Source organism: Phalaenopsis equestris, unplaced genomic scaffold, assembly GCF_001263595.1.
Source record: "Phalaenopsis equestris unplaced genomic scaffold, ASM126359v1 Scaffold000121, whole genome shotgun sequence".
In the NCBI taxonomy this organism is placed as follows: Eukaryota; Viridiplantae; Streptophyta; class Magnoliopsida; order Asparagales; family Orchidaceae; genus Phalaenopsis; species Phalaenopsis equestris.
In genome coordinates, this window is record NW_018164563.1 from 309,276 (window position 1) to 335,490 (window position 26,215).

The 26,215-nt window shown below is 37.1% G+C and overlaps 1 protein-coding gene across 1 annotated transcript in view; it reads left to right on the forward strand.

Annotated features, from left to right (window-relative positions):
• LOC110021071 (exosome complex exonuclease RRP44 homolog A) overlaps positions 1-25,440 on the forward strand; it is a 51,424-nt gene extending 25,984 nt beyond the window's left edge. Inside the window, exons 21-24 of the mRNA XM_020719404.1 lie at positions 16,730-16,825; positions 17,127-17,208; positions 17,290-17,355; positions 25,089-25,440. Of these exons, the coding sequence (XP_020575063.1) occupies positions 16,730-16,825; positions 17,127-17,208; positions 17,290-17,355; positions 25,089-25,290 (446 nt within the window). The 3' untranslated portion in view covers positions 25,291-25,440. The remainder of the gene's footprint in view (positions 1-16,729; positions 16,826-17,126; positions 17,209-17,289; positions 17,356-25,088) is intronic.
• The last annotated feature ends 775 nt before the right edge of the window (positions 25,441-26,215 follow it).

Consider the following 26,215-nt stretch of genomic DNA (forward strand, 5'->3'; position numbering starts at 1 on the left):
TTTTTTTTAGCCTTGATAGATTTCTCTTCAATTTATTAATTTTTTTGAGGTTTTTCTAGTCAACTTTGTCATCACCTTAGGAGGACTCTTGTTAGTTTCTTAGTCCGCTTTTCTTGATTTTCACATGCCATTAGTCATTTATCTCTCAATCATGCTCTCCTTTTCAGGAGGCAATTTACTCCTTTGAATCAGACCATCTTCTTTTGAGGAGATTCGCCCTTTCTTACAAATCAAATCCAACCCTTAGTGCCACAATTTTTTTCTCCTAGAGCTTGTTCTTTTTTTGTCGATCCTCTTGGTTCGACAAGAGGTCATTGTGAAGAGGTATGACTTCTTCCACCTCAACATCTTGTATTGGTGGCTCAAATGGCTTTATATTTTTCACGTGAAACTCTTTGTAAATTTTCGTGTAGGCAACTACAGTCAATTGTTATGCATTGCTTTTTATCTTCTTTTCTTGGACAATCCAAGTTGAATAGGCTTGATTTTTTACCCTTCACCTTTTATTCTCTCTTTATTGCTATAGAGCTATACGAGTTCTCCTTCAAACTAATTTTTGTTTGGTGCTAATTTTTCTAACACTTATATTGTTGATATCACTTGATGAACCTTCTCTCTAGACTCACTACCTTAGAGTGAATTTTCTCGATACTTTCTAGGGAATGATTGGCCTACCCCATGACTTTTATCTCTAATTTTCCGCTTGGTTATCGATTCTGTCATGAATTTTAAGTTGAAAGGATTATTGAGGTCAACAGTATTTTAAGCACACACTTCAAAGAGAGGTCAACCTATTGAACTTTGTTCTCCTTACTAAATGCAAACTAGTTATTTGTCAAATTGGTATCTCAATTCTTCATGTACTGCATTGAGTCCTCACCATTTGTATAATAGTTTATTTATTACCTCTAGCCATCAATTTGTGGATGGATGGCGATGCTCTTCTTGGGGGCAGCATCCAACATGGGCTATAGTATTTCCAACAGATGTTGAGAAAGCGGAATTGTCTTTCTGAGATGATAATGTTTAACAATCGTAAATTTACCCTAACGATATCTAGCAGACCAATTCATTAGTCCGTATTTATGGGATAAGACATTCTTTCAATTGAAAACGCATCAATATGATTCCTGCAAAGATGGTATTTGCTAGCGAAAGAGACTTACATTGTTGACATCACTTGAAGAACTGTCTCTAGACTCACTACCTTAGAGTGCATTTTTTTGATACCTTCTAGGGAATGATTGGCCTACCCCATGACTTTTATCTCAAATTTTCTACTTGGTTAGCGAAAGAGAGTTTTTTTCCCCCCAAAAATTTAACCTTCTCTCAAAATTTATCCAGCACCGGGAGTCGCAAAACTCAATGTTAATGAATAAAGAAACCAAGACATAATTGATTTGAGCTGTTCAGCCAAGAAGCGCAAAACCAAGCAGCTCATCATGTGAATCACCAATTGTAATATTGTAAAAAAATAATAATAATAATTGTTAGTGGATAAGTGTAGACTTCTAAGCACTGAAAAAATAATGATGAAGAATCAATACTAGCTTCCCAAAATGAGCAACTTTTTGGACTAGCTAAGCAGTGTCATAGTTTTCACAAAGCTTGATCTGAAATCGAGCCACCCCTGAGTCACATGATACTAGAAGAACAAATGTGGAAAACTATGCTTAAAACGAAACTAACCTTATCTTATTGGATAATTTCATTAAATCTGTAAAACATATCAGCATGCTTATGTTCCACATGAACGGCATTTTGGACTATTCATGGGGTATTTTGCAATTTTCTACTTCAACAATATTCTCATTTAAGGTCAAATGTAAGAGAAACACATCAGGCACATGCAAATGGTAAATGACCTCATGAAAAAAAAGAAACTTACTCCTCTGAAGCCTTGAGAAATGCAATTTTAGGAAGAATACCCTACTCTACTAGGGCTGCAAAATTAGAGATAGGGAGGTCAAGCTACTCCCCGAGAAGATAAAGGCAATAAAGAATTGGCCTCTTCCGCAAAATGTAACCAACGCGAGATGTTTCATGAGAGCGTGCCAATAAGTGAGGATGCTTACACAAATTTTCAAACTTGTAGCACCTTCGCATTCACTGACAGACCAAGCAGAAATTTTCAATGGAGAGGAAACTGGATGACACATTTCCACTTCTAAAATGGTAAATAAGCATGGCATCTAGTTTAGCCTTGCCAAATCTGCAAACTTATTTGAAGTGGAGATGGATGCTTCCTAACATCCACATTATGTGATTTCAATGCTTGAAGGGAGATCTAAAGCAAATACCGTTTTTTTTTTTTGAAGGCCTAAACCATATACTATTTGAAGCTACTACAATGTGTACAGAAAAATTATCCACATATGATAAGGAACTTCTCATACCTCAGCATGCAAAAAAGCACTAGCGAACTTACGTACTCAACACAAAAATTTTAGTTCATGTGGACCACAAACTACTTTAATACCTCTAAATTCAGTAAAAAATGAAGTAGATGAGGCATCCATACCAAACACCTTGATCGTCAGGCACAAGAAGCATCTATGCTCTCACAACCTCTATTGATTCTTAAGGTAGTAATGTGATTGTGACCTTCTTGGAATTAGTTTGCTCGATAAACTTGATAAATTCCGACACAGTTCTAGATGGCACCCAAGAGGACAGATACCTTCAAATAATAATTTCCTTATGCGGGGAATCAGCTCTACATCCCCAAGTGTAGCAAGCGAGTGAAGTAGATAAAATAAATACACTACCAAAGTGGTCAAACACTTGAAAGATATGAGGTTGCTTCAAAACTTACAAAAATATGTACTGGCAAAGAATACATCTTCATGCGACCAAATGATGTATAATATGCTGCACGTCAAAACCTTCCAACAAGAGCAGAAACTATGAACTCTATTGTCTATGCCAAGTCGGTCATGGCAAAGTATATACATAGGCTTCTCAGGAGGACTCAATAAAAAAGTATAACAATGGAAGGAATAACATGCTACTTTTACAAAAAAAAAAAATGAGGCACAAAGTCAACTAGAGAAAGGGTTGTTGGATTCTAAAAATGGTGGTAGCAAAACAAGCTTAGAGGATGATAAGCATGAGCTATTGTTGCATCTCAAATCTTTTCATAAAAAGAACACCAGGAGACTGGAGAGTAAAAGAAAGAAACATGGTTGTCCATGGTAGTTGGGGACCAAGAGTTGAGAGTAATCCTTTTGAATCTATTTGAGTCAATAAGGATGCAAAAAAAAATTTTCGTTTCAAGGTTAAGTCTATTAGATTCTTCTGACCTCAGGTCCAGGATTGTGCGTTAATCTTTTTGTGAGTTACTTTGATTGGCTAGGTGAACAATTTCTCACATTTTTTAGGTTCAGAGTCATACTCTACTTATTTTCCATTCGATATTGCTGCTGAGTATATTGTTTAATCTTGGTCCACATCAGTAGCCACCTTTTTTCTATTAAAATCGTAAACTTCTCCAGAAATAGCTTCAAAGGAAGCTTCTAGTATTTCCTTCTATTGTCTAAAAATGATCATATGAAATTTCATTTTTAGACAAACTGAATGTTGTGGAATTGCTTTTTCAAAACCTTTTTCATTCCACTTCTTTTGCTTAATGTATTTGCTCTTCTTTCTTCTCTGAGTAGATGGGTATGGAGTGTGGTTGAACTGGATTCTAAATTTTTGGGCAAGAAACATTTACATTTCATTAGCTGTATATCTAGGAAACAATACATTAATAAAAATGTTGTGTCCTTAAATCCTCTGTAGCTCTTAACTCCACAGGACTCTCTTTAGAACAAGAACTCTCCTTTTTTAAGTTTTTAAATCTCAAATCTCTGAACTCAAATACCAAATCTTTTATCAATAACACCCTTTACACAAACAGGGAACTCGTGTATAATAGGAAAGCAAGAGAGTATTAAATATAAGGAATGGTGTTGACTTCAAATAGTCACAAGAATTTGTGATTACGAAGTATGGCACTACATGGATTTTGGTGCCCATTTTATGGAACATTAATGTTTTGACATTATAATTGCTTGGCGACACTCTTCTTAATCACCATGCCACTCAACTCACTGGCATTTACTCGAGGTCTTTTTTGAGTTCCTCTGGGCATCCATAAATTTATCTTGATGGCATTCTTGTCTTCTTGGGAAAAAAAGGAAGATTTACATACATACTACTAATTTCCTATGTATTTACATTTTTCTAACACCTAAACTCATTTCTAACACCTAAACTTCAATTTTTAAATACATACCACCTCACTTATGCTTGAAAAGGTGTATTTCACTTTTTAAGAGTTAAATCAGTCGCATTTTTTATGTGATGTGATTGATTTGGGTGGTATAAACGTAAAATAAAGCAGAGTTTAGGTGTTAGATATGTAAATAGATAAGAATTGAGTGGTATGAACACAAATACACAAAAGCGCACTGTTAATGTTTCATCGGCATAAGATTAGCCTAACTTATTTGGTCATTGGATAAGAAATTTCAAAGTTAACTTGATATCATGTGATGAAATAATCATATCATCATTATCATTTCCCTTATCACCTCACCCATACTTGTCTTTCCTGCCACATTTCAAATAATATTTCTTAGTTGTTCAATACTTGAAATTTTTTTTATTTTTTGAGATATTCTTCTTATTGCATAATAAACATTAGACGTTTCTCCTTTAACTATTCATTTTTTTCTACAAGTTACATTTTCATTTACATCCTCATCCTTTGCATAATGCAACAAAATTTTTCGTAAGTTATAACGTGAATTGTGTCTTGGCCCTCAAATATTATTGATTCATCATTATTTGTTCTACATCCACTCTAGTTGTAGGTCATGGTTTCAATTTTTGTTTGCTACTAACCATATCACCCTCATCTTTTAAAGCAATTTTGTTATTGTAAATTTTTTATATATATTCAAAATATTTTAGCATTACGATTATGTGATAATCTAGAGGCATTCTTCAAGATATCTCATTTGAATATATAGTGTAAGCACTCCCTTAGCTAATTAAAAAATAATATAAACTTAATTTTGATTATTACTGTAACTTCATATTTAATCCCTTAATGAAAACCTTGTCATACTCTTTAGCCACTCTTGACTTCACTTGGCTACTATTTTTAATGTTTGACTTTCTTCTGCCATGCATTGTTTATAGTAGCTTCAAATGCATCTTCTGTACTATTTTTAATGTTTGTTTATGAAAACCTTGTCATACCTTTTACAAATATTTTTAACGAAACAATGTCTTATGGTTAAGGGGCTTAGTTAGTGAGAAGTCATTGTGAGAGTCAGATCCAAAAGTAAACCGGAATTTATGTTTATAGTCCTCATTATGTAATTGCATTGTGTTTATAAGTTTCAATCCAAATGCATCTTCTGTACCTAAAGATAAGGTTCTTACTAGAAGCTAAGGTTATGATGTTCATTTCTTGATAGATTTATTTTTGTTGCCTTCAGATAGTGTTGCTAAACACACAAAAAATCATTTACTTCCTAAGTGTGTTTATGCAAATTTTTACTGCTAAGCAATTGCAAAAATTTCATGTGCACTAAGTGCACTTAACCAACTTTTTATTTAATTATTATTTACAAGTAAATAAAAAGAACTTTTGAAAGTTTATTTTTTTAGGATCATATATTTTAATCCATCGTTCAAATCTATCTTAGTCATGTATTTATTTTTGTGGTCTATATATGCTATACAGGGAGGAAAATTTTACAATTAGAATAATCAAGCACATTGCCTTTCAAAATTGAAACATCATTGCACATTAATTAGTATGGATAGAAGCGTTTCAACCCAAGCTATAATTTATAGCCCAAGCTAAAGTACACTTTTTTTTTTTTGGGTGAGACCTGCAATTATTTATGGCGCAGAATGCTGGCTTGTAAAAGAGAAGCATAAAATTAAGTTAAGTGTTGTTGAGATGAGAATGCTTAGGTGGATGAGTGGATTGACACTTAGAGACCTAAAAATACTTGGGCATAATGGAGAAAAAGTATTCAGGTATCCGACCCCACTTAGTGGGATAAAGACTTTTTATTGTGTGTTTATATACATGCGCGTGCACGCGCGCACACACACACATATATATTCATATGCATATGTGTATGTATATACATATACACACACTTATATGAATAAGGGTGACTGTTGATGTAAGACAAAAATTATTCCTAGAAATTTCTAGTATTTTGGATCAGGCATATATTTTATTTTTATTTTTTAATCTAACATTATGTTGGTGTTTTCTTGATTTTGAATTAGATGATTTGGATTAGATTAAATTTAAATTAGTTTGATTTCTCTTGTAATCCTATTTTTATAAAGAAGTGGTTTTATGGTTTGTCATTGAATTAATGAATCATGAATAACTTGCTATGATAGATCTTCTCACTATATTCTCCCTCTTCTCCTTTCTGTGGCTCTCTTTCTCTTTCCTCTGATTGATAGACCCCCCTCTCAATAACTCTCATATTGATTATGATAATAATTGAGCCATGATCCCTGGTTTCTTCTTCTAGTCCTCAGCTCTCCGATTCTCCCCATATCTATGGTGAAATCAAATACATTAAAGGAACTCAAAGGATTAAGGAAGAACATCATGACATTCATCATAAAATTGTACGACAATCGGTATCAAAACCAAATTTCTTGATGGTAATTGTTTCCGAACTTTGATATGAAGTAATGAATTCTTTTCATCAATTATTATGAGAAATACAATAAAAAGAGTTAACATGCTAGATGCATAAATTATTCTGGGAAGATATATTGTAAACATGAGAATTTTCCTGAAGCTACAAAGTATTCTGTGCACTTTTAAATAGTTATGAATTTATTAACATATTTCATCAAATTCATGAATATTTGAGTTTATTATGGGTGTAATCTAGATGTGGGTAAATTATATGATTTATGTTGTTATAAGCTTCAAACATAATTTGTTATACTAAGTGATATTACTATAAAATGTCTTATGATAATTGATCGGAATATTTCGTAAGAGTACAGGATCATGTCATTGAACTTATGTTGATTCATTGTTCATATTTGGTATACTAGATAAACAACTATCTGATAGAAAGAGACGAGTTTCCACAGAAATTATGGCAAAAATAATATATTACCAAAGCAAAGATTATAAACTTGGATACATAAAAGGTAAGCTTACAATTAGAGAGGTAGGCGTGCCTCTCCAAACCCTAACTCCTAAGATTCAAGCAACATTCACATACTCTAACTCAAAATCGCCCTTTTATACCAAACAACAATAATTGATTATTGACTTAATTGCTCTTTTATCTTTGCGGCTAAAATAATTCTTTAAATTATTAAGCAGGCTCGGCATGGCAGAAAGCGCCGTAAGTGTCGATCCAACATTACCCCCTTCTAATAAGAGACCTTGTACTCAATGTGGAAAAGAGAAAACTATTCTTGGATCAAGTAGTATAGTTTTCATATGGCGTCATAATCTGGCAAGCTTCACCATTTAATCAACACTTCTTTCTCATCTGTCGATTTCTGGTGCCCCTTTTTAATTCTAGTGGCTCCTAAAGAATTTTCATATTCTCAGTCACGATAGGAGAAGTGAAAAAAGAGGACACATTATTACTAATTTAAAGTCTCAACTATTATATGCGGAACATTGGATGAAATGTCGATGAAGGCGACAATTTAAACAATAAGCCACCTCCCCAATGCGTTTCACGATCTCATAAGGACCAAAATAGATTGGGGAGAGCTTCTCATTTCTGAGTTTTGCTAATCTATTTTATCGATAGGGTCAAAGTTTTAGATATATTCTATCTCCCACAACAAATTACAAATCTAATTGATGTTTGTCGACCCGTTCTTCATAAATTGTTGAGCTTTCAATAAACGTCCCTTCAGTTCCACCAACATATTGTCCCTCTCTTTTAAGTAATATGATCCAACATAGACGCCTGAGTAATATTGTCCATAATGCATCAAATATGGTAGATTGCGACCATAAAAGATTTTAAAAGGAGTGATCCGAAAAACTGCGTGATACAAAGTGTTGTGTCAATATTCTCCCTAGGGCCATCATTTAACCCATTGCTTGGGTGTGTCAGATACAAAGCAATGCAAATAGATCTCTACGCTTCGATTAACGACTTCAAACTGTCCATCAATCTGTGGTGGCACGCTGTATTTTTTTTTCGGTACAGTCCCTTGCATTCTAAACAACTACATCCAGAAGTGACTCAAGAAAATCTTGTCTTGATCCAACACTATTGATTCTAGAATTTCGTGTAAATGGACAACGTTCTGTATAAAAAAAACATCGACAAAAATAACAGTGTTGGGATGACTTGAGGGACAAAGTGAGCGTACTTGCAGAACTAGTCCACCACCTTCAACAGTCACCTTCTCCCATACCTTCTCTGGTAATGCCAAAAAATGTAGCAACCCTCCATCCACTAAAAGCCAGGTGCTTGTACTGCTGGTACACTTCGCACTGTGAGACCCATCTTGTCTCATTCCCACCAAACACAGTCATGTTGCTATCCTCTAGTGTATTTTGAACACGTCCGAATAATCCCAAATAACACTGTCATGAACTCGCGTTATAACTTTTTTAATTATCGGGCAATACATACGGTCCCTAATAAAGTAAATGGTGGCTATTCAGTGAATAACCAGGATAGATCTCGCCATTCACTAAAGCCTGGGTCTTTTCTTACGGTAGACCCAAACCACAATAGAAACTTTTTTTATTAGAGAAATATGACACAATCTAAAAATACCATCATCAAAACATAAGACGACATAATCAAACTCCTCGAAAGTGTATCCCAAGGGGGTGGAGGTTGGCCCGGTGGATCCAGAGGCTTGGGCTAGCAAGAGTGAATGTGGGAGAGGTCCGATAGGGGTTGGAAGGTGGACTGGAGGAGGGAGGCAACAGGTAAGTTGGTAGAAAGGTTTGTTTGGCAGTTTGGAGGTAGGTCCGAAATGGGGGTAGCAAGCTGGAGAGGTCGGTACAAGCAAGATAGCCGCTCTAAGGGAGCCGACGGGCTGCCGGAAGGGGCCTGAAAGGGCTGAACAGTAGGTTGTTGCATCATATTGCGGGCCGACAATGCAGGGGGAAGTTGTTGGGGATGGCCCGCAGCTAAGGGAAGTGGAGGAGGAGTAGGGAAGATAAAAAGAGAAATACAATCAACACCTCGGAGTAGGATACTGCTGGAGCGCCACTACTTCCTCAAATGTAGCCCACAAAGGGAAAAAGGACTCCACACAGGAACCTGCAATCAACACAACAAAAACTAAACCCTAAATTCAGAAAACAACAATTTAAAGACTTTCACTAGGGAAAAATAGAAAAGGAAAGCTCCGATAAGGAAATCACAGAAAAAGGAGGGGAAAGGGATTGGCGGCAATGTCGCCCTTCTTAAACAACCATTCGATCGAGCGGGATGCAGAAAGGACACGGGACTGGGAGCGGGATGCACCTCGTCCGTCAATATTCCCGCACGGACTACTCTGTCCGAGATTCCTCTAGACCAGCGTCAATTGGGACGGTCGGTTCACTAACGAAGTTTCCTCTCCTGTGATCCCGCTCCTGGGTAGCCTCGCTTCCACGTGGTCAAGGCAAGCTCTGCGTCAGTTTCCCGAAGTTGGGGGAGCTTCGACCTCATTCGTTCAAGCTTTGGAATCTCATGGTACGACGGTAAGTCCTCTGATAGGCCAATCATGTCATTGTAGTCATTCCACAATACATTTTGGTATAATAGGTAGTCATCCTCTTTTGGTACATCCTGAGCAGGAGCTGCATGTAGAGGTGGGTTCCCGCAATGCAACTCTCAAGTCTTTACATTTGAAATCTTTTTCTTCCATTTCTTGTGCCTAGCATGGGGTGGTTGAGAAATAAATATTTGACCAATTTTGGGATGAAATTTTTGGTAAGCTGCACCACTCTCACTGACACCCCTTAAGGAGAGACCTCCCCATAGATAGGACCTGGATCCTATTGCTGAATTTTTGTCTCCATCAAGCTCCTCAGACCCACTACAACGTTGGAGTTCATCTCTCCCGTTTGGACATCTGATGTGGTGTCCCATACTGATTTGAAAGTAGCCTCTAAATATCTCCATGTAATGTTCTCAACATGACAAGCAATGACCTCATTTTTGTCATGTTGGACCTCTCTCCGTCGAGGCAACTCATGAGGGGGTCTATACATTTGAAAAATCCGCATCTCGCTAATTCGTGATATAATTCTATCTGATGTCGACTCATCCAACTCATAATCCTTGTAGACATCCAAGATTATTCCTGTTGATGTTCTTCTCACCGTCTGCATGATGCTAGCTCGAGGAACCATAATGTCATGCTCTGTTGGACTGCCCATTATCACAGAGTCACTACCTTTTAGAGCAACGACTATTACCTTTCCTGAAATCTCTATCTCAAGGTCAACTGGATTTGGTGGCGACTCTTCTTCACTAGTTGCAAGTCGTGAATCCTCTCTAAAGTATTCATCTTCTTTCTAATCACCATTTATTTTTTCAACTGGAAGCTGGTAGTCCCAGTTGATGTCCTTGTCGCCTTCAGCGTCTGCGGTGTCTTTACTCCATGTTTCAACAATGCCCTGCTCAGTAAAATAAATCACTTCCTCTGGTTGTGCATTTTGCTTTCACATGTTTGAATTCGTGACACTTGCAACACTTCCTAGTTGTGACAGCCTTGCGGCTTGGTTTTGTTGGATAGTAGACATGGGGGTCGCTTGGTGATGCGGTCTTTCCATTTCTGATGCTAAGACCTATAATTTTTGGTCGTGGTAAGTTGGTAGAAACTAGCTTTGTGTTTTGTGTTTCATCTTCATATCTTTTTGTTTCCTCCTTCGTCCTTTCGGATCACTGTCGAGTGTAGCCTCCAATTGGATTTCATCTTCAATGTCCGTAATCCACCGCCGAAGTTAGCGGATCTCTCACTGTATCTCCTCCCAAGTAGGCTTGGGCTTATATCTCATTAGTGACATGACTAAGGTCTAGGGTTTGGAGGTGAAAGATGGTGCATGAGACTACTTGAAAGTGTTATAAACTTTGATTTGAGATTTCTGATTTTGAAAATCAGCAAAGAGAATTTAGAGTTTGGTTTTGGAATGGGCGGTTTAGGGCAGGAAAGAAAGTTTTCTAGTTGGGTGGTGAGACAGATGTTAGAGAATCTTAGGATTTGTCTAGGGTTTGACTAGCTTTGATACCAAATGATATTAAAAGAAAAGCCCCAAACCACAAAAGCAACTTTTATTAATAAGAAAATGGGGTTACAACACACAAATTGAAAATAACATCACCAAAACATAGGACGTCGCAATCAAACACCTCGAAAGTGTATCTCAAGTGGGTGGAGGTTGCCCTCGGTGGATCCGGAGGCTTGGGCCAGCAAGAGTGAATGTGGGAGTGGACGAAGGGGGTTGGAAGGTGGACTAGAGGAGGGAAGCATCATGTTAAGGTGTTAGGAAGGTTTGTTGGGCGGCTAGGAGGTAGGTTGGAAGGTGGGATAACAAGCTAGGAAGGTTGGAACAACAACGTAGCTGTTGTAGGGGAGCTGGAGAGCTGCCGAGCTGCCGGAAGGAGCCTGAAAGGGCTTGATAGTAGGTTTTTGCAACAGAGACAGTGCAGGATGAGGATGTTGGGGGTGGCCGGCAGCTAAGGGAAGTAGAGGAGAAGAAGTAGGGAAGGGATACAATCACCACCTCAGAGTAGGATACAACCAGAACACCACGTCCTCAGATACAACTTACAAAGGGAAAAAAGAACTCCACACTAGAATATGAAATCAACACACATGAAAAACTAAACCCTAAATCCAAAAAAACAACAATTTAAGACTCACATAGGGGAAAAAGAAAAAAGGATAGCTCCCATAAGGAAACCATGGAAAAGGAAGGAGAGGAAAAGGATTGGCGGCAATGCCGCAATTCCTAAATGGCCACTCGATCGAGCGGGATGCAGAAATGGTACGGGATGGGGGCACTGGAGGCTGCTCTCCCATAAGGATTCTCATACGGCTTCAATTGAGCTGGTCGGTTCACCAGCGAGAGTTCCCGCTCCCGCGATCCCGCTACGGGAGACCCCCGCTCCTGCATGGTCGCGACAAGCCCAGCGTCTCTATCGAATCTTGCTCAATTCATAATCATCCTCACTTTCTTGTCTCAGGACCTCCCAATATAAAACAAAAAAAAAACTGACAATGCCAACAATTAAGGTTCTTACATTCGTCGTGATAATACATTAAATGTCTTTTTTTTAATCCCGAGCAATACTAGATCTTAAAGTCGGTCTTCGATAGCTTAGATAGACACCTTTGATGTTCCTCAGTTTCCATGCATTGTTCTAGCAAATAAGGTCGCTATTTTTTAATAGCAAGCACAATTGTCATGAGCTCCCTCTCATAAACTAACATAAGTATGGTCCTCGTCGTCAGCACTTGAATGATGCACTTGAATGATATAACGATGGGTATTTGACACTGCATAAGGATAGCACCTAACCCTTAGCCCGAAGCATCGATCTCTACAATGAATGGTTGAATGAAGTCAGGTAATGTCATCACTGGTACACTCGTCATTGCCTTTTTTAACTTCTCAAAAGTTTAGTTCGTCGTTTCCCCCCACTGAAAATTCTTCTTTTTTTGCTCCGTTAATGGCCATGTAATCAAACTTTAATTCTTTACGAATTTCAAACAGTATCTTGTAAGTCATAGAAAATTTCTCAACCCATTCAAGGTCTTAGGTAGTGACCAATCCAGCATAGCCACCACCTTCAATGGATTCGCCGACACCACATGTCTTAAGTACTCCACTTTTTGTTAGGCAAGCGAACACTTCTTTAAGTTGGGGGCTATTTGGTTGAGTGAATTTGTGGTGTGCTGTAATTTTTTTGTTGGGATTTGAGAAAATTATGTATTTGGTATGAAGAATTACAATACAATGTAAAGTAGAAATGAATTTGAAGTTTGCACCATAGTTCTTTTTGGCTAAATTTAGAGTTCGGTCGATTTGGCTGAATATGAATTATATCGCTCATGTAAAATGTTATTGGTAATCCGCCACCCCCGTCTCTGTTCGCCCCACCACCACTTGCCTTCCGCCACTAGTCCGTAGCCCCCCGTCCCCTTTGCCTACTGCCCACTCCCGCCCCCTGCTTTCGTTGGACAAAAAAATATATTTTGAAATACATAGTTTTCAATCTACTTCAGACCAAACAAAAGAAATTATATTAAGTCTTACATTTATTTTACAGTGAACTAGACAACTTGAATGTATTTCAAATATGTTGTAATCATAGTACTCTACATTCAATTTTATTTTTAGCAAATTGAACAGCTCCTCAACGTAGAGTTAGTGCTGATCGAGTATCGTCAACTAATTCTTCAAATGATCAATGTCGTGTTCCTAGAACGGTTGTACACCAGATATTGTTAAAGAACACCAATAGAAGGTTTCAGAGAAAAGAATGAAATAACTTACACAATAGTGATTGAAATATAGACGGGGTTTTAGTGAGCTTGAATGGCATAACCAAAAATTCGTAGCGACCCTTATCAGTTCAAAATGTAATCTTGTGCAAAATTTTTGGCCATATTCGAATTTGATGGTATCCTGACTTCAAGTCAATCTTTGAGAATACTGCAACCCCAAATAACTTGTGCAATAGCTCATCAATCACAAGGATGAGAAATTTGTCAGGTATTATTTTTGATATTCCACATAAAAACGCCAACTCCCATTTTTCTTGACTAACAAAACAGAGTTAAAGAAGGGGCTCTACTAAGCTGTATGATCCAACCTCCAACATCTACAAAATCAATCTCTTGATCTCGTCTTTCTTCACTTGGGGGTAGAGGTATGGGCGCACACTGATGGAAGAAATACTGGTCTCGGGATTATGGTATGCCCATGTTCCCTCCAAGATGATAATTTGCATGGTAACTAAAAAGCTCCTGTAAATTATTGTAAGAGTTGTTGGATCAGTGTCGAAATCTCTGTCAACTCTATATCATGCGTCTCTTTCATGCAATGGAACTTGATCAAGAATTCCATCTCCGTGTTTTGAATTGCCCTAACTATGATCTTGAATGTCACCAAAGTCTTGCACAACTAGGGTTACCGTGAAGAACCACTGTCTTTTCTCCCTCTTAAAACTCCATTGTTAGGAGTATCTAATTCATCTTTGCCTCCTCTAAAGATTGCAATCATTTCATAACCAATATCACAACAGTGTTCCCTAAATCTAAGGAAAAAAAATCATCCATCACTTGAATATCTTGCAGTGTCAAAGTTTCCCCTTTATAAACTCCCTTGCTCTTCTCCGCCAATCTCGTCCCCATCATTACTCCAAATCTTTATGTGCCAACCTTCTCAAGCCCCAGTTCCTTCACTACTTCAGTGGAGATGAAGTTGTGGGTGGCTCTGCTATCTACCAACACTACAATGTCCCGCTCTTCGTTTGTCCATGATGTTTCATCATGTGGTTCAGTGTTAACTCCACCACCGAGTTCAATGAGACTTATTCCACATCAAAGTGTGGGTATTCCTCCTCTAGTGCAACCTCTGTTTTTTCATCCCCTGCCTCCTCTTAGTCACATACTGTGAGAACCTGCAAATTTCAATCCCTGCTACGGTCTCTTAGGGCAAACTTTTCATCACACTGAAACATAACTCATTGACTATTGTCTCTTGAATCATTGTCTCAAGGAGTTTAAATGTCAACCCTAGTTGTGGCCCATTATTCCTGTCCTGAGCATCCGCCCTTTAGAATCTCATTGTTTGAGTTTTTGGTATCACCGTGGTTCTAGCATTTCTGTATGGTACTCCACTTGTGTTGCTCCTATTAACTTGTTTCATTGCACTTTTATTTTCAACCAATTGCGTTAATTCTATAATTTTCCCCAATCTAGACGAATTGTGGCTCAAATTTTTTGCCTCAAACCCTTCATTAAGTTTCCTTCCAATATTGCTTTTGATATCCTTCTCAAACGACGGAGTAATATCTCAAAATTCTCTCTAAAATTAATGACGAATCATTCTTGGACCAATGCAACCGCTTGTGCAAATCTCCTTCTCGTGTGGTTCTGAAACACACAAACAATCATTTCTTGAATTCTTTCCTTGCTTTGATCGGCTGACGTTGTTCTCTCTATTAATACACTTCCCTTCCAAACACAGGGCTGTCGTCATCAATTTTCTTCTACTATCAGCCCATTAATAATAAAGTATCTATCCACTTGATAAACCCAACCATATACATCTTATTCAAAGATTGACATCTCTAACTTCCTTATGCACGAGTCTATTCCCCAATTCCCTTGACCGAAGCTCGTTTCACCCATGAAGTGGTGGTTGGGTTCTCTTCCACGCCCATATTGATTTTCCTTCTTCCATAAGTCTTGCTCCCCCCATCATTAGTCTTTCCCTCCCAATATGCTTATGAATTAGCTTCTGCCCGAAAGGCTGCCTCAACAAAAGACTCAGGCATTGTTGGATGCAACCCTCAGTTGGGGTCCACCCACCATAATCCTTCGAATCGATCTTCTTCAGCACTATATTACATGTCGCCTTCTTGTTAGTTGTGCTGTCGCTTGCTCCAGACTTCAAATCGGTCTTCTCCGGGGTCAAATTACACGGCATCCAACTGTTTCCGCTCGTTCTGTGTTTCCTGATGTCGCGCTATATCTTCCCGTGGTTGTCGCTCGAGTCCGCGCTCGATCCCCTCGACCCCACATTCATATATGGTAGTGATGTTTCTCCTTGTGTAACCTTGATGTCGTGCGATCCCTTTCGGTTGCTGTTGCTCGAGCCCGTTCCGTCGCTCGATCTTGCTACAGAAAGTGGAGGATTTGAATGGAGCTCCACGATCTTCTTCATTATCTCTTTTGAATCGCTTTTTTCATAAACTAGAATCATCCCTCCATAGACAAGAAACTGTCTTCCATTCTCGATCTGATTTGCTCATCTCTCCTTCTAATTTCTTCTCGAAGACATCAAACTTCATGGTTAGCGTCACTCTCTTGTACGACTCAAATACTAGTTTGATAGGGAGAGATTAGTTTTTGCATAAATTAGGATAGAAATAATATATTCATTCCACCAGTGTCAAAATAAAATATAATCCCGAATACATAAAAGATAGATCTATAATTTGAGTGGTAGGTGAGTCTCTGTCAAACCGTAACTCCTAAATTTCTAGACAACAATCACATATCCTAACCCTAATCCTATTAAGCCCTATTTAGACCAAACAATAATAACTAACAATTGACTAAATTGCTCTTTTAATACTAATGATATTCATATTCTTCAAGAGACAATGGGAGTATCATATGAAAAACCATAGTGTAACAAGCAAATGAAATAATCAGTATAGTTTGCAAGTTATTTAGATATCTATAAAATTGTTGATTATTGTTGTTTTTCACTTTTAAAAATTAATAATAGTGGTATAAATGATTGGATGTTAATGATTTAAGTGTTTAAGATGTAATTATAAAGTTAGGTGTTAGACATGTAAATATATAATAATTGTGTGGTATGTATGTAAATGTCCAATTTTTTTTTATATAATTGTGCCACCTCCAACAATTAAAAATTCTCTCATGGCTGCTAAATGCAGGAAAGATTTATGTTTAAAATGGGACTGGGCTAAGGTCCTTTTGTTTATTTTTGTAGATGTCATTGTTCATAGATTGCTCGCGGCTGCTATCGGTATAGCAAAACTTCCACCAATTTTTCTAGATGGTCCGCAACTTACAGAGATTGCAGACAGTAAGAGTTTACATTTGCCTTTGTTTTATTTCTTAGGAAGATTTACATAAATGCATCATTCTTCTTATGTATTTACATATCTAATACCTCAATTTTGATATTTACATTAATACCACTTTATCCATGCATCAATAGTGGTTTTTTTTGTTGTGATGAGAAAGATTTGAGTGTCAAGAATGTAAAATTCAAAGTTTAGGTGTTAAATTTGTAAATCCATAAGAATTGTGTGGTGTATATGTAAATGCCCCTTTATTTTATTGTTGTCTTTTAGTTACTAAATTATGGCTAAATGTATATCCAGATTTGAATTATCGCCATAGAAATGCTCAGATGGCTAGCCGAGCCTCAGTTGAATTGCACACGCTTATTTACTTTAGGAACAGGTAATATTCGCTTCGCTTATAAAAATGGCCTTCTTATATTTTATGTTGTTTTTATAATATTCGCTTTATCTTCTGCTGTAGACCTACGGATACAGAAGCCAGAATAGTGAAAATAAAGGCCAATGGATTTATAGTCTTTGTGCCCAAGTATGTTCTATTTTCTTTCTCGTACTTTTTTTTTGTTTTGAAAGCTAACATTCACACGCAAATAGTTAACCATTTGGTGAACAACAATATTTTAAATGGCAGATGAGTGGGGTGAGCCGTTTCATATGTTTAGAGGCATGGAGCATATGTCCCCATGAATTTTAAATTTTTAATTTTTCATAAATTAAAATATATGCTTGAAGTTATATATATATAAAATTGAAAAAAAAAAATTTTAAGTTGAAAACTATATGATTTATATTCCCAGACAGAAATCCAATTAGCAAAAGAAGGCAAAATCTAACAAAAATGAGGCATCAAAATCTAACAAAAATGAGGCATCAAAATCTAACTAGATGAGAAGTGAGTTGATGTAGGGCTATGAATATGAGGTATATAGTCGACGAGGTAAATGAATAGCAACAAAGGAGTCTCTGGTGAAGTTAGTGGAGATCAGAGATTTGTAGGATGTGATGGTGATGAAGCAAGTTGGGGGCTTGAATGTTTTTGTAGGCTTAACCTTTAGAGATTGAAGGGCGAATAATATTTTCATTAATAATTTTATTTTAATTGATATGTTCAAATATTTTTTATTGAGTGGTGCTTGTATATAAACAATAAAATAGGAAGATAGAAATGATTGTATATTCTCAGTTAAGTTAATATATTAGATAAAAATGATTGTGATAATGACTTAATTAAAGAGAGAATATTCTGTTCATTAATTTTTCAACTTGGTGCCATAACACCCCCTTCAAGCTGGTTTGTATATCTCATGGAGATCTTGATTGCTGTAAATATTTGAGGATCTAAGTGGTTCAAGAGTATTGTAGAAATATCTAATTAACTTTTCTTCACTAGAGACATTTTGAGTGATGATGTTTTTTTAGTACTGTGGAAAAATTAATCTCCATCAAATCCACTTCCATTAATCCTGCCACCCTTAGTCCTACCTCTGTCATTGTTCTTTTGAGCTCAACAGTTCTTTGTCTTCTTTATTCACTTCATTCCACCTCCATAATCCCATTGTATGATGTTAAGTTGGCGCGCAGCCTAAGGGCAAATCTACCTTTTGTGCGCCTAAGAGTAATTTAGTCTTTTGTTATTATTTTTGTTGGGTATAAATAGATTTGTTGTGTTTAAGGTCAGGTTTTTGCATGAGATTGAGCTTTGAATATGAGGTCTAGGTTTTGGGAGATTTTTTCTATCTCTCGAATGGTAGGAATTGGGAGAGATCGTCTGCCTCTCGAATTGTAGGTGTTTATCTTTGTATTCTTATTGATTTGTTTGATTTATTGAAGAAATATTGTATTTGTCCTAATTTTTTAGGAAATGCATGCCAATTTCGAATCATATCATATTAAATTGGTATCAGAGCTCAAGATTATGGGAGGCAGATCTGAAAGAGAGAAGTGAGGATGATCGATTTTGGCGAACTTACCGACGGATCATATCAATCATATTGTATCATATGGCGTGCCCGCGACGATGGGATATTTGGGTACACACAGAGGCAACCAATGAGATTGCGACATACGTAGAGCCGAAAAATCGATCTTTCCCCCCAAGCTTAGTGACTGAAGTCTGCGATGTTAGACAACGCGGGAGGATTGCGGTTTATCGCGAACCGAGACTCCATTTTTTTGCTTCTACAATGCACAGAGAAGGATTCAACACGAAGGAAAGCAACAAACCCTGTGAATCTGAGCTTGCTGGGAAAGCAACGACAAAACACGTGACACTGTACAGGGAAGGCTTCGATGCGAATGATCGACTCTTAAATTCACGATACAGTTTCAACTTGAGCTTGCTGTGAGCTGATCGAATCTCTGAGTACAATTCGTCTTCTGTCTTCTGATTTGATTGGGGGAAACATACGTGATAACATCATACGAGGTATGATCCAATTGCGCGGCGCTTCTTTCTGGCCGACCCGCGCCAACTAACCTAGCTAACGACATATTTTAGGGTACAAGAATTTTACCTTTGCGAAATTTTATGTGAGCAATGACAACCAAGAAAATAGATGATTTATAGAAGAAATTAGAGGAAGAGATCAACCAAATCAAATCTGGGATGAAAGAAAGGTTCGCCGCCATAAATGATAGGTTTTCTTTCATGGAAAACATATTGAATGACCGATTTGAGAGCATGAGGAAATTTGAGAGATGATAAAGAAGTTTATTGATATGCAATTCAAGCCCCGTCAGCGGTTCAATTGGCAAACCATACTGATCGAAGATTCATTGGCTAAATCCTTATGAAAAAAAGATCAAATATGAGGAACATGAGGAGGAAAAAATACACCATCACGAAATTGAGGGCGGATTAGAGATTTTTTATTCAGGCGGTTGGGCTAAAATATGGAGAAGAGCTTATGTAAGAGGTATGAAGGAATACGAAGAAGAAAGGAAAGTAGGGAGGGGATATGGCTACGATTGAAGGAGTCAGTTTTACCCTTGATTCATGGGGGGAAACAATAGAGGAAGGGGAAATTGGGGTGAAGTTAGAGTTATGAAGTTGAAGATGTCAATTTTGGAAAAGGAAGGCACACATGGCTGTGTGTATCAGGCGGAGCAATACTTCGCAATGAATGAGCTAGATGGGGAGTAGAAACTTATGCGGCAGGGTTATGTTTGGAAGGAAAAACTCTAGCCTGGTTTCAGTGGAGGACTCTAAATATTGCATCCATTTGTGGGAAGAATTCAAGGATTGTTTGTTGGACCGTTTCAAAGCGTTTGGGAAGGAGACCTACACAAGTAATTCTACGCCTCGTGTTGGGACGATTGAGGGGGATTTCTGAAGTAGGATTGGAGGGATATTTCATGGAAGGCCTAAAGCTCAACATATGGGCATCACTCGAACTATTGAGACCATAGAGATTGAGATAGACGATGGAGCTAGCTCAGATGGTAGAGGACAAGAGTTAGATTAAGAAGGCCAGCATGAGCAACACAGATGAAACATTGTACCGAACTGCTATAACCACGAAGATATCAAAAGCCAAACAATGAAAGTCCAAAGGGGGCTTGCATGGTACACAAACAATGAATCATGACCGGGAGCAACACTCAAGCGCCTTACAAAGACAGATTCAGGAGAAACGAGCAAAGGGTTTATGTTTTCAGTATGATGAAAAGTTTACCTCAGGGCACCATTGCAATGATTGAAAATTACAAGTTATCATAGCGCATGACGAGGAGGCAGAGAATGAAGAAAAAGAGACATTTGCGAGGGAGGGATGTTATTTTTTTTGGGGGGGGGGGGGGGGGGGGGAAGTCATTTTTAAAGAAAGAAACTTAATTTTATTTGTCCTCACTTATAAATAGGCTTGTTATGTCTAGGGTTATGTTTATGCATTAGATTGAGTTGTGAGTTTGAGGTATAGGGTTTGGGAGAGATTTATTACCTCTCAAATTTTAGGAATTGGGTGAGATCACTACCTCTCGAATTGTATGCGTTTATCTTTATATTTTTGTTGAGTTGTTTGATTTATTGAAAAAATATTATGTTTGCTTTAATTTTTGTGGAAAAGCGTGCCGATTTTGAGATCGGATTGTATCAGATTATTAGTGTCATCCCATATGTATTTGAACTATTATAATTGCTTTATAATTATTCTTCCGCGGTGTCATAAATTTTTGAATTATTGTAATTATTTTGTAATTATTACTCCTTGATTTTGTATATATTTTATTAGATAACTAATAGTGCAAATACTACCCAAATAAGTTAATAAAAAATTAATTAGTTTTATCCTTTTCTTCTCATGGTATCAAAGCCCGAGTTTTTATTTTTTATTTATTCTTATATTTTCCCACAACAGTCTTTATCGTTTCATTATCACAATCATGCATTCTTTGTTGTTGCACTCTTCTTTTTCATTATTTTCTTGTAAGTGCAGTTTTCGTTGGTGTATTGTCATATTCTTGCAGCTTTCATAGTTGTAGTCCTTTTTCCCTACTTTTATTATAATTGCAGTATACATTGCTACATTCCTGCAGACATTTTCATTATTGCATCATTCATAGCTGCATTGCCAAAAACAGGTCTCATTATTGCAGCCTTCATTCTGCATTGTTGTGAGTTGGTCCCATTATTGTGACATTCATCGCAGCATTGCTGCAAATCGGTCCCGTTTGCATTTATTTTTTCATAACTGCAAAACAGTCCTAATATTACAACATTTATCGCTGTATTGACATATTTTTTTTTATCTTTTTTTATGAATAGAACCATGATTTCCCTATTCCACAGACAATAGTAATCATATCCTCATATATTTCTGGTTCTTTTTGGATAAAGAGATGCAATCTAAATCCAATGAGAAAGTTGCAAAACCTTTGCTCAATGTTTTGGTTGAATTGAAAGAACTACTTAAAATGGTTGCGATTGGTTCACATAATTCTTAAATGGAATTAAAAAATTGGGGCAATTTAAAAAAATTACCGGGCAGGTTTGAAATGAACAAATCTAGGGGTGTTAAAAATTAACCCGAAATGTCAACTCGACCCAAACTTGACTCGCAAAATCCGGGTTTAGCCTGACCTAAATAATTTTTTTTTCCGGGTTCGGTTTAGTTCCTTACCCATTTAATTTTTTGTTGGGTTCATGTTAACCTGCCAACCTGAAAAATGATTGGAAGGGTGGTCATAGTAACTATAACCTTTCCGAGTCCAAAAATTAGTAGGAAAGATATATTAAATAGCATGTGAGCAAAATTTAAGTGCTCAAAATAAACTGACCAGACTAAATAAAACATCACAAAAACACAAAAGGTTATAAAAAATTAGTTTCTTCTTTGAAAAAGAAGCAAATATGTTGAATTCTTATTCTAAATAATGGAAGAAACATTATTGATCAAGTAGTAGGATGTAGATGTCAATTGTCTTGAGCACCAACTTAAAGAAATTTGTGTATACATTAACAAATGGTGAAAGTATATCCCATGTGTGACGAAAAAGGAGTGATCCCATTTAATATCCCATTTTATGTTTTTAGTTAAGATCAAACAGTAATCTTTGACACTTCTTGGAATTAAAAGTAGTGGAGAGTGACAAGACAAAGCTATAAGACTATGATGATAAACGATCAAGTGTGACTAAAGATTGCATTCGGTGGCTCGTACTTTTTGTATTCCTTTTAGAAGAACAGAATAATCAAGTGAGATTAAAGATTGTATCGTGTGGTAAGCTCTTTTTTGTTTACTTGTAATAGCAGATGGAGATATGGTCAGAGATTTGAAGCAAATGCTGGCTCTAGATAGAAGAATGGTTGGAATTTATTAAAGAAAGGTTGTCCTGATTGCAGTGTGTAAATTGGTAGTGGAGCGAGATCAAGCATTAGTTCAATTACTTGAAGTGAAATACTGGAAGGAGATTCTGAAGTGGAGGCAGCGGATATATCGTAAGGAGATGTTACATGAAAAAGGTAACATGCATAGAGATATAAAGATGATTGGAACAACAATGACCTTTATAAGTTTTGGACTATTCTAGAAAGATATGTTTAGTAGCACAAGGATAAAGTTTATCCTTCCCAAAACAAAGAAAGTAGATTAAAAACATGCCAAAAATACAAGTTGAAGAAAAAAGTAGTTTCTCTCAAGAAAAAAAAAAGAGAAAACAATGTAGTCACCTTCACAATAATGGAAAAAAATAATATTAGTCAAGTAGTGGAATGCTAGAATAATTTCTCCCTGAACTTGTCATACAATATTTATGTGAGACATCATAGTACGAGCAACACTAAGGATATATTAGTGTTTTCATTTTTTTCTTTTTAATTTTTATTTGAAGTATAAGCGCTAGAGGTTGGATGTATAGTAAAACTTTTAGTACAAAGCGAAAGGTAGGTTGCATATATTCTAAGGCATATCCAATTGGATAAATTTAAATTAAGTAGAGAATTTAAATATTTATTTTTTGGGAAAACTTTTTGAAGACATCAAAGATTTCAAATCAACAATTTAACTATACCCAAGTAACTTTAATATGACCAAAAAAAAAACCCCCATATTATACGTACAAGACCTCGTATGTTTGAATGTACTTAAACAAAGGGAGTTGTATGAGTTGATGTTGAAATAGGTAAGGAGGCACGACAGTGTTTACCATACTCATAAGATTCATATTCAAACTTAGGGATTGAGTGAAGAAATTGAGTAAACCTTTGAAGATAGTGAGGAGGATATCCGAGAAGCTATGCCCTGGTATGGAGAGAGAGAGAGAGAGAGAGTAGAGAAAAGAGATTTGTAGTTCTAGAAAAATAATACATGCCTCTAGTTTCAACACCGCCAACAATGCTGTCTTCATACTGAGATTCTTAAAAATCATTCAAATGGAGAAGATACTATGAAACACTATTAGGATTTTGTAAGGTGGTTAATAGATATCAAGTTAATTGAAAATTTGGGAACATTTAAGTCAGTTATCTGAAGTTATTGAGAAAAAAATGATATGTCTTTCTAGAGATAGGAGAGGGGGATCCGTCAACAACCATCATTATAAACGGGGGTTTGATAAAGTCTGGTAAGAGAGATAGGAGAGAGGGGGGGTCTGTCAACAACCATCGACAAGTATCGTTATAAAGGTAGTTATCAATGAACACTTCACATTAAAGAAGAGAAACCTAGTAAATAGTTGATGATTCATAAAGCAACAACGCATGATCGAGTCAACGGAGTGCTACTAGATGAGGCAAGGGGCTCATCAAGTTTGAAGAGAAGATTATAAATGCATGCTAGTGGAAGGGTTGGAAAGGCAAGCACATTGTTTGATCGAGAGTTATTGTCAATGAACAGATGGGATGTGCATAGGAGAGATGGTCAGCGGTCTTGTGAGAAGAGCTAAAGGTTACAAGGAGAATGTGAGAGTTTGTACTTGGGGCGACATTGGGCAAATTATACTATGGAAGATAGGGGCATAAACAGGTCGAATCAAGCTCGAGCCACCCTCAGTTTGAGCTCGGGCTTGATTAATTTTATCGAGTTCAAGCTTGGCTCGCGCTCAAGTCAACGAGTTCAAGCCGACTCATGATCCGACTTGTTTAATAATAAAAAAGAAAGAAAACAATATTAATTTAAGGTTGTGGTATAATAAAATGATAAATAAAATGAGCATTAGAAGAAAGAATAAGAAATTACTTAATATATAGACAAATTTTTTTAAAAAAAATATTTTTAATACTTTTAAAAATAAAATCTTCAAATTTTCTATTAATATTTTTTAAAAGTCGGCTCACGAGCCAACTAGTCGAGTCGGGGCTATCTTGAGATTGGCTTGTTAGCTCATTGAGCTCAATTCACGAGCTGCTTATCTATTTGAGCTCGAGTCGGCTTGACTCACACCCCTAGTGGGAGACTATGAGTGAAGTTGTGAATTATTGAGAAGCAGAGAGGAGGGGTGCATTGCTTGGGAGTGAGAATAGTAGAGATGAGCGCAAGAGTGGTGAGTAGAGCAGGCAAGCGCATAAGCAAAGAGGAGAATCTTAAAGGACCAAGTGGTGGAGGGGAAGCAGGCAGAGATTGTTGTGAGATGAGAAATGTTGTGATGGCTAAGCTAATCTAGATCTGATACGATGTTGAGACTATCGAGAGAAAAATCTTATACTTTTATTCTCCATCAAATAGGTGCCTATAGATAGGCAACTACACATAAAAATAATATGAGCAATATAATTATAATTTATATTTAGAATTTACACTAAACTTTTTTGTTATCTTTGTTTTCCAGATTTGGCATTGAAGGGCCTGTTCACTTGACATCAAAAGGAGATAAAGGGGGAGAGTGGATTGTAGACGAGGCGCATCAGACAGTGACAAAGACTAGCACAAATATGAGCTACCGTCCCTTGCAGACTGTGAGAATTCACCTGGAGGTTGTGGAACCTCAGGCTCACCGGCCAAAGCTTGAACTTAGTCTAATAGACATGTAATGTAACCTTACTGTTCTGCTTCTGTACATGTTCCATCTTTTTAATTTATTTTTTTTAATTTATGTATGTATCGTTGAAATTATCCTGAAAACTTTATCTTTATTGTTTGTAACATTATTTCTCTTTAATGTATGAATAAGATTGCATTCATTAAGTTGATCAATTGTATCTAAAAGTTTTCCCAGGCTTTGTTTCAACTTTACCTTCTTATTGTGCTTCCGCACAGGGATCTTCTACGATTGTATATGCATATGTTGTACTGCCTATGAGAATGCAAGCTGCAGAAAAACGATGGAGCTATTTGGTCTGCCGTAGAAAGAGTATACTGCATTCCTTTTGCAGGGTTTTGAAAATCTAGGTGTTTGTTTGGAAAAATTCCAAATACATTGGAAATTTGCAATGCATTTGGAATTTATTCGTCAGTTCATTTTTAATTTATTTGGAATTCGTTGGATTTGGTTGAATTCTGAAATACATTGCTTCGTCTAAAGTGTTGCTAGCCACCGCCGTCTGCCCGTTGTCTGTCATTCATGGCCCGCTGCTTGCCTCCAGACTATTTGCCACCACCGTCATTGCCCTTTGCTCGCCACCCCTCGTTATCACCTGCAACTGTCGTCACCGACCACCACTTACCCTCCTCGCCTGTCACAGGCCTCTCACCACCTTCATCTCTCCTGCTGCCAACCCACCACGGGTCTCTAGTCTGGCTGCTAGCCAACGCCTGCCGATGTTGTCATCGGCCATTGCCCGCCGACCGTTATCAACCACTGCCCGCTCTCCATCATCACCACCCGCCGCAGCATTGTTGTTGTCTTCCATCAGTCATTTGCCTTCAATCACCGCCTGCCGGCTCCCGACTCGCAGCTCCCAGATCCCTATCTTTTAGCATTCGCCCCCCACCTATAATCCGCTGGCTTGCCCACTT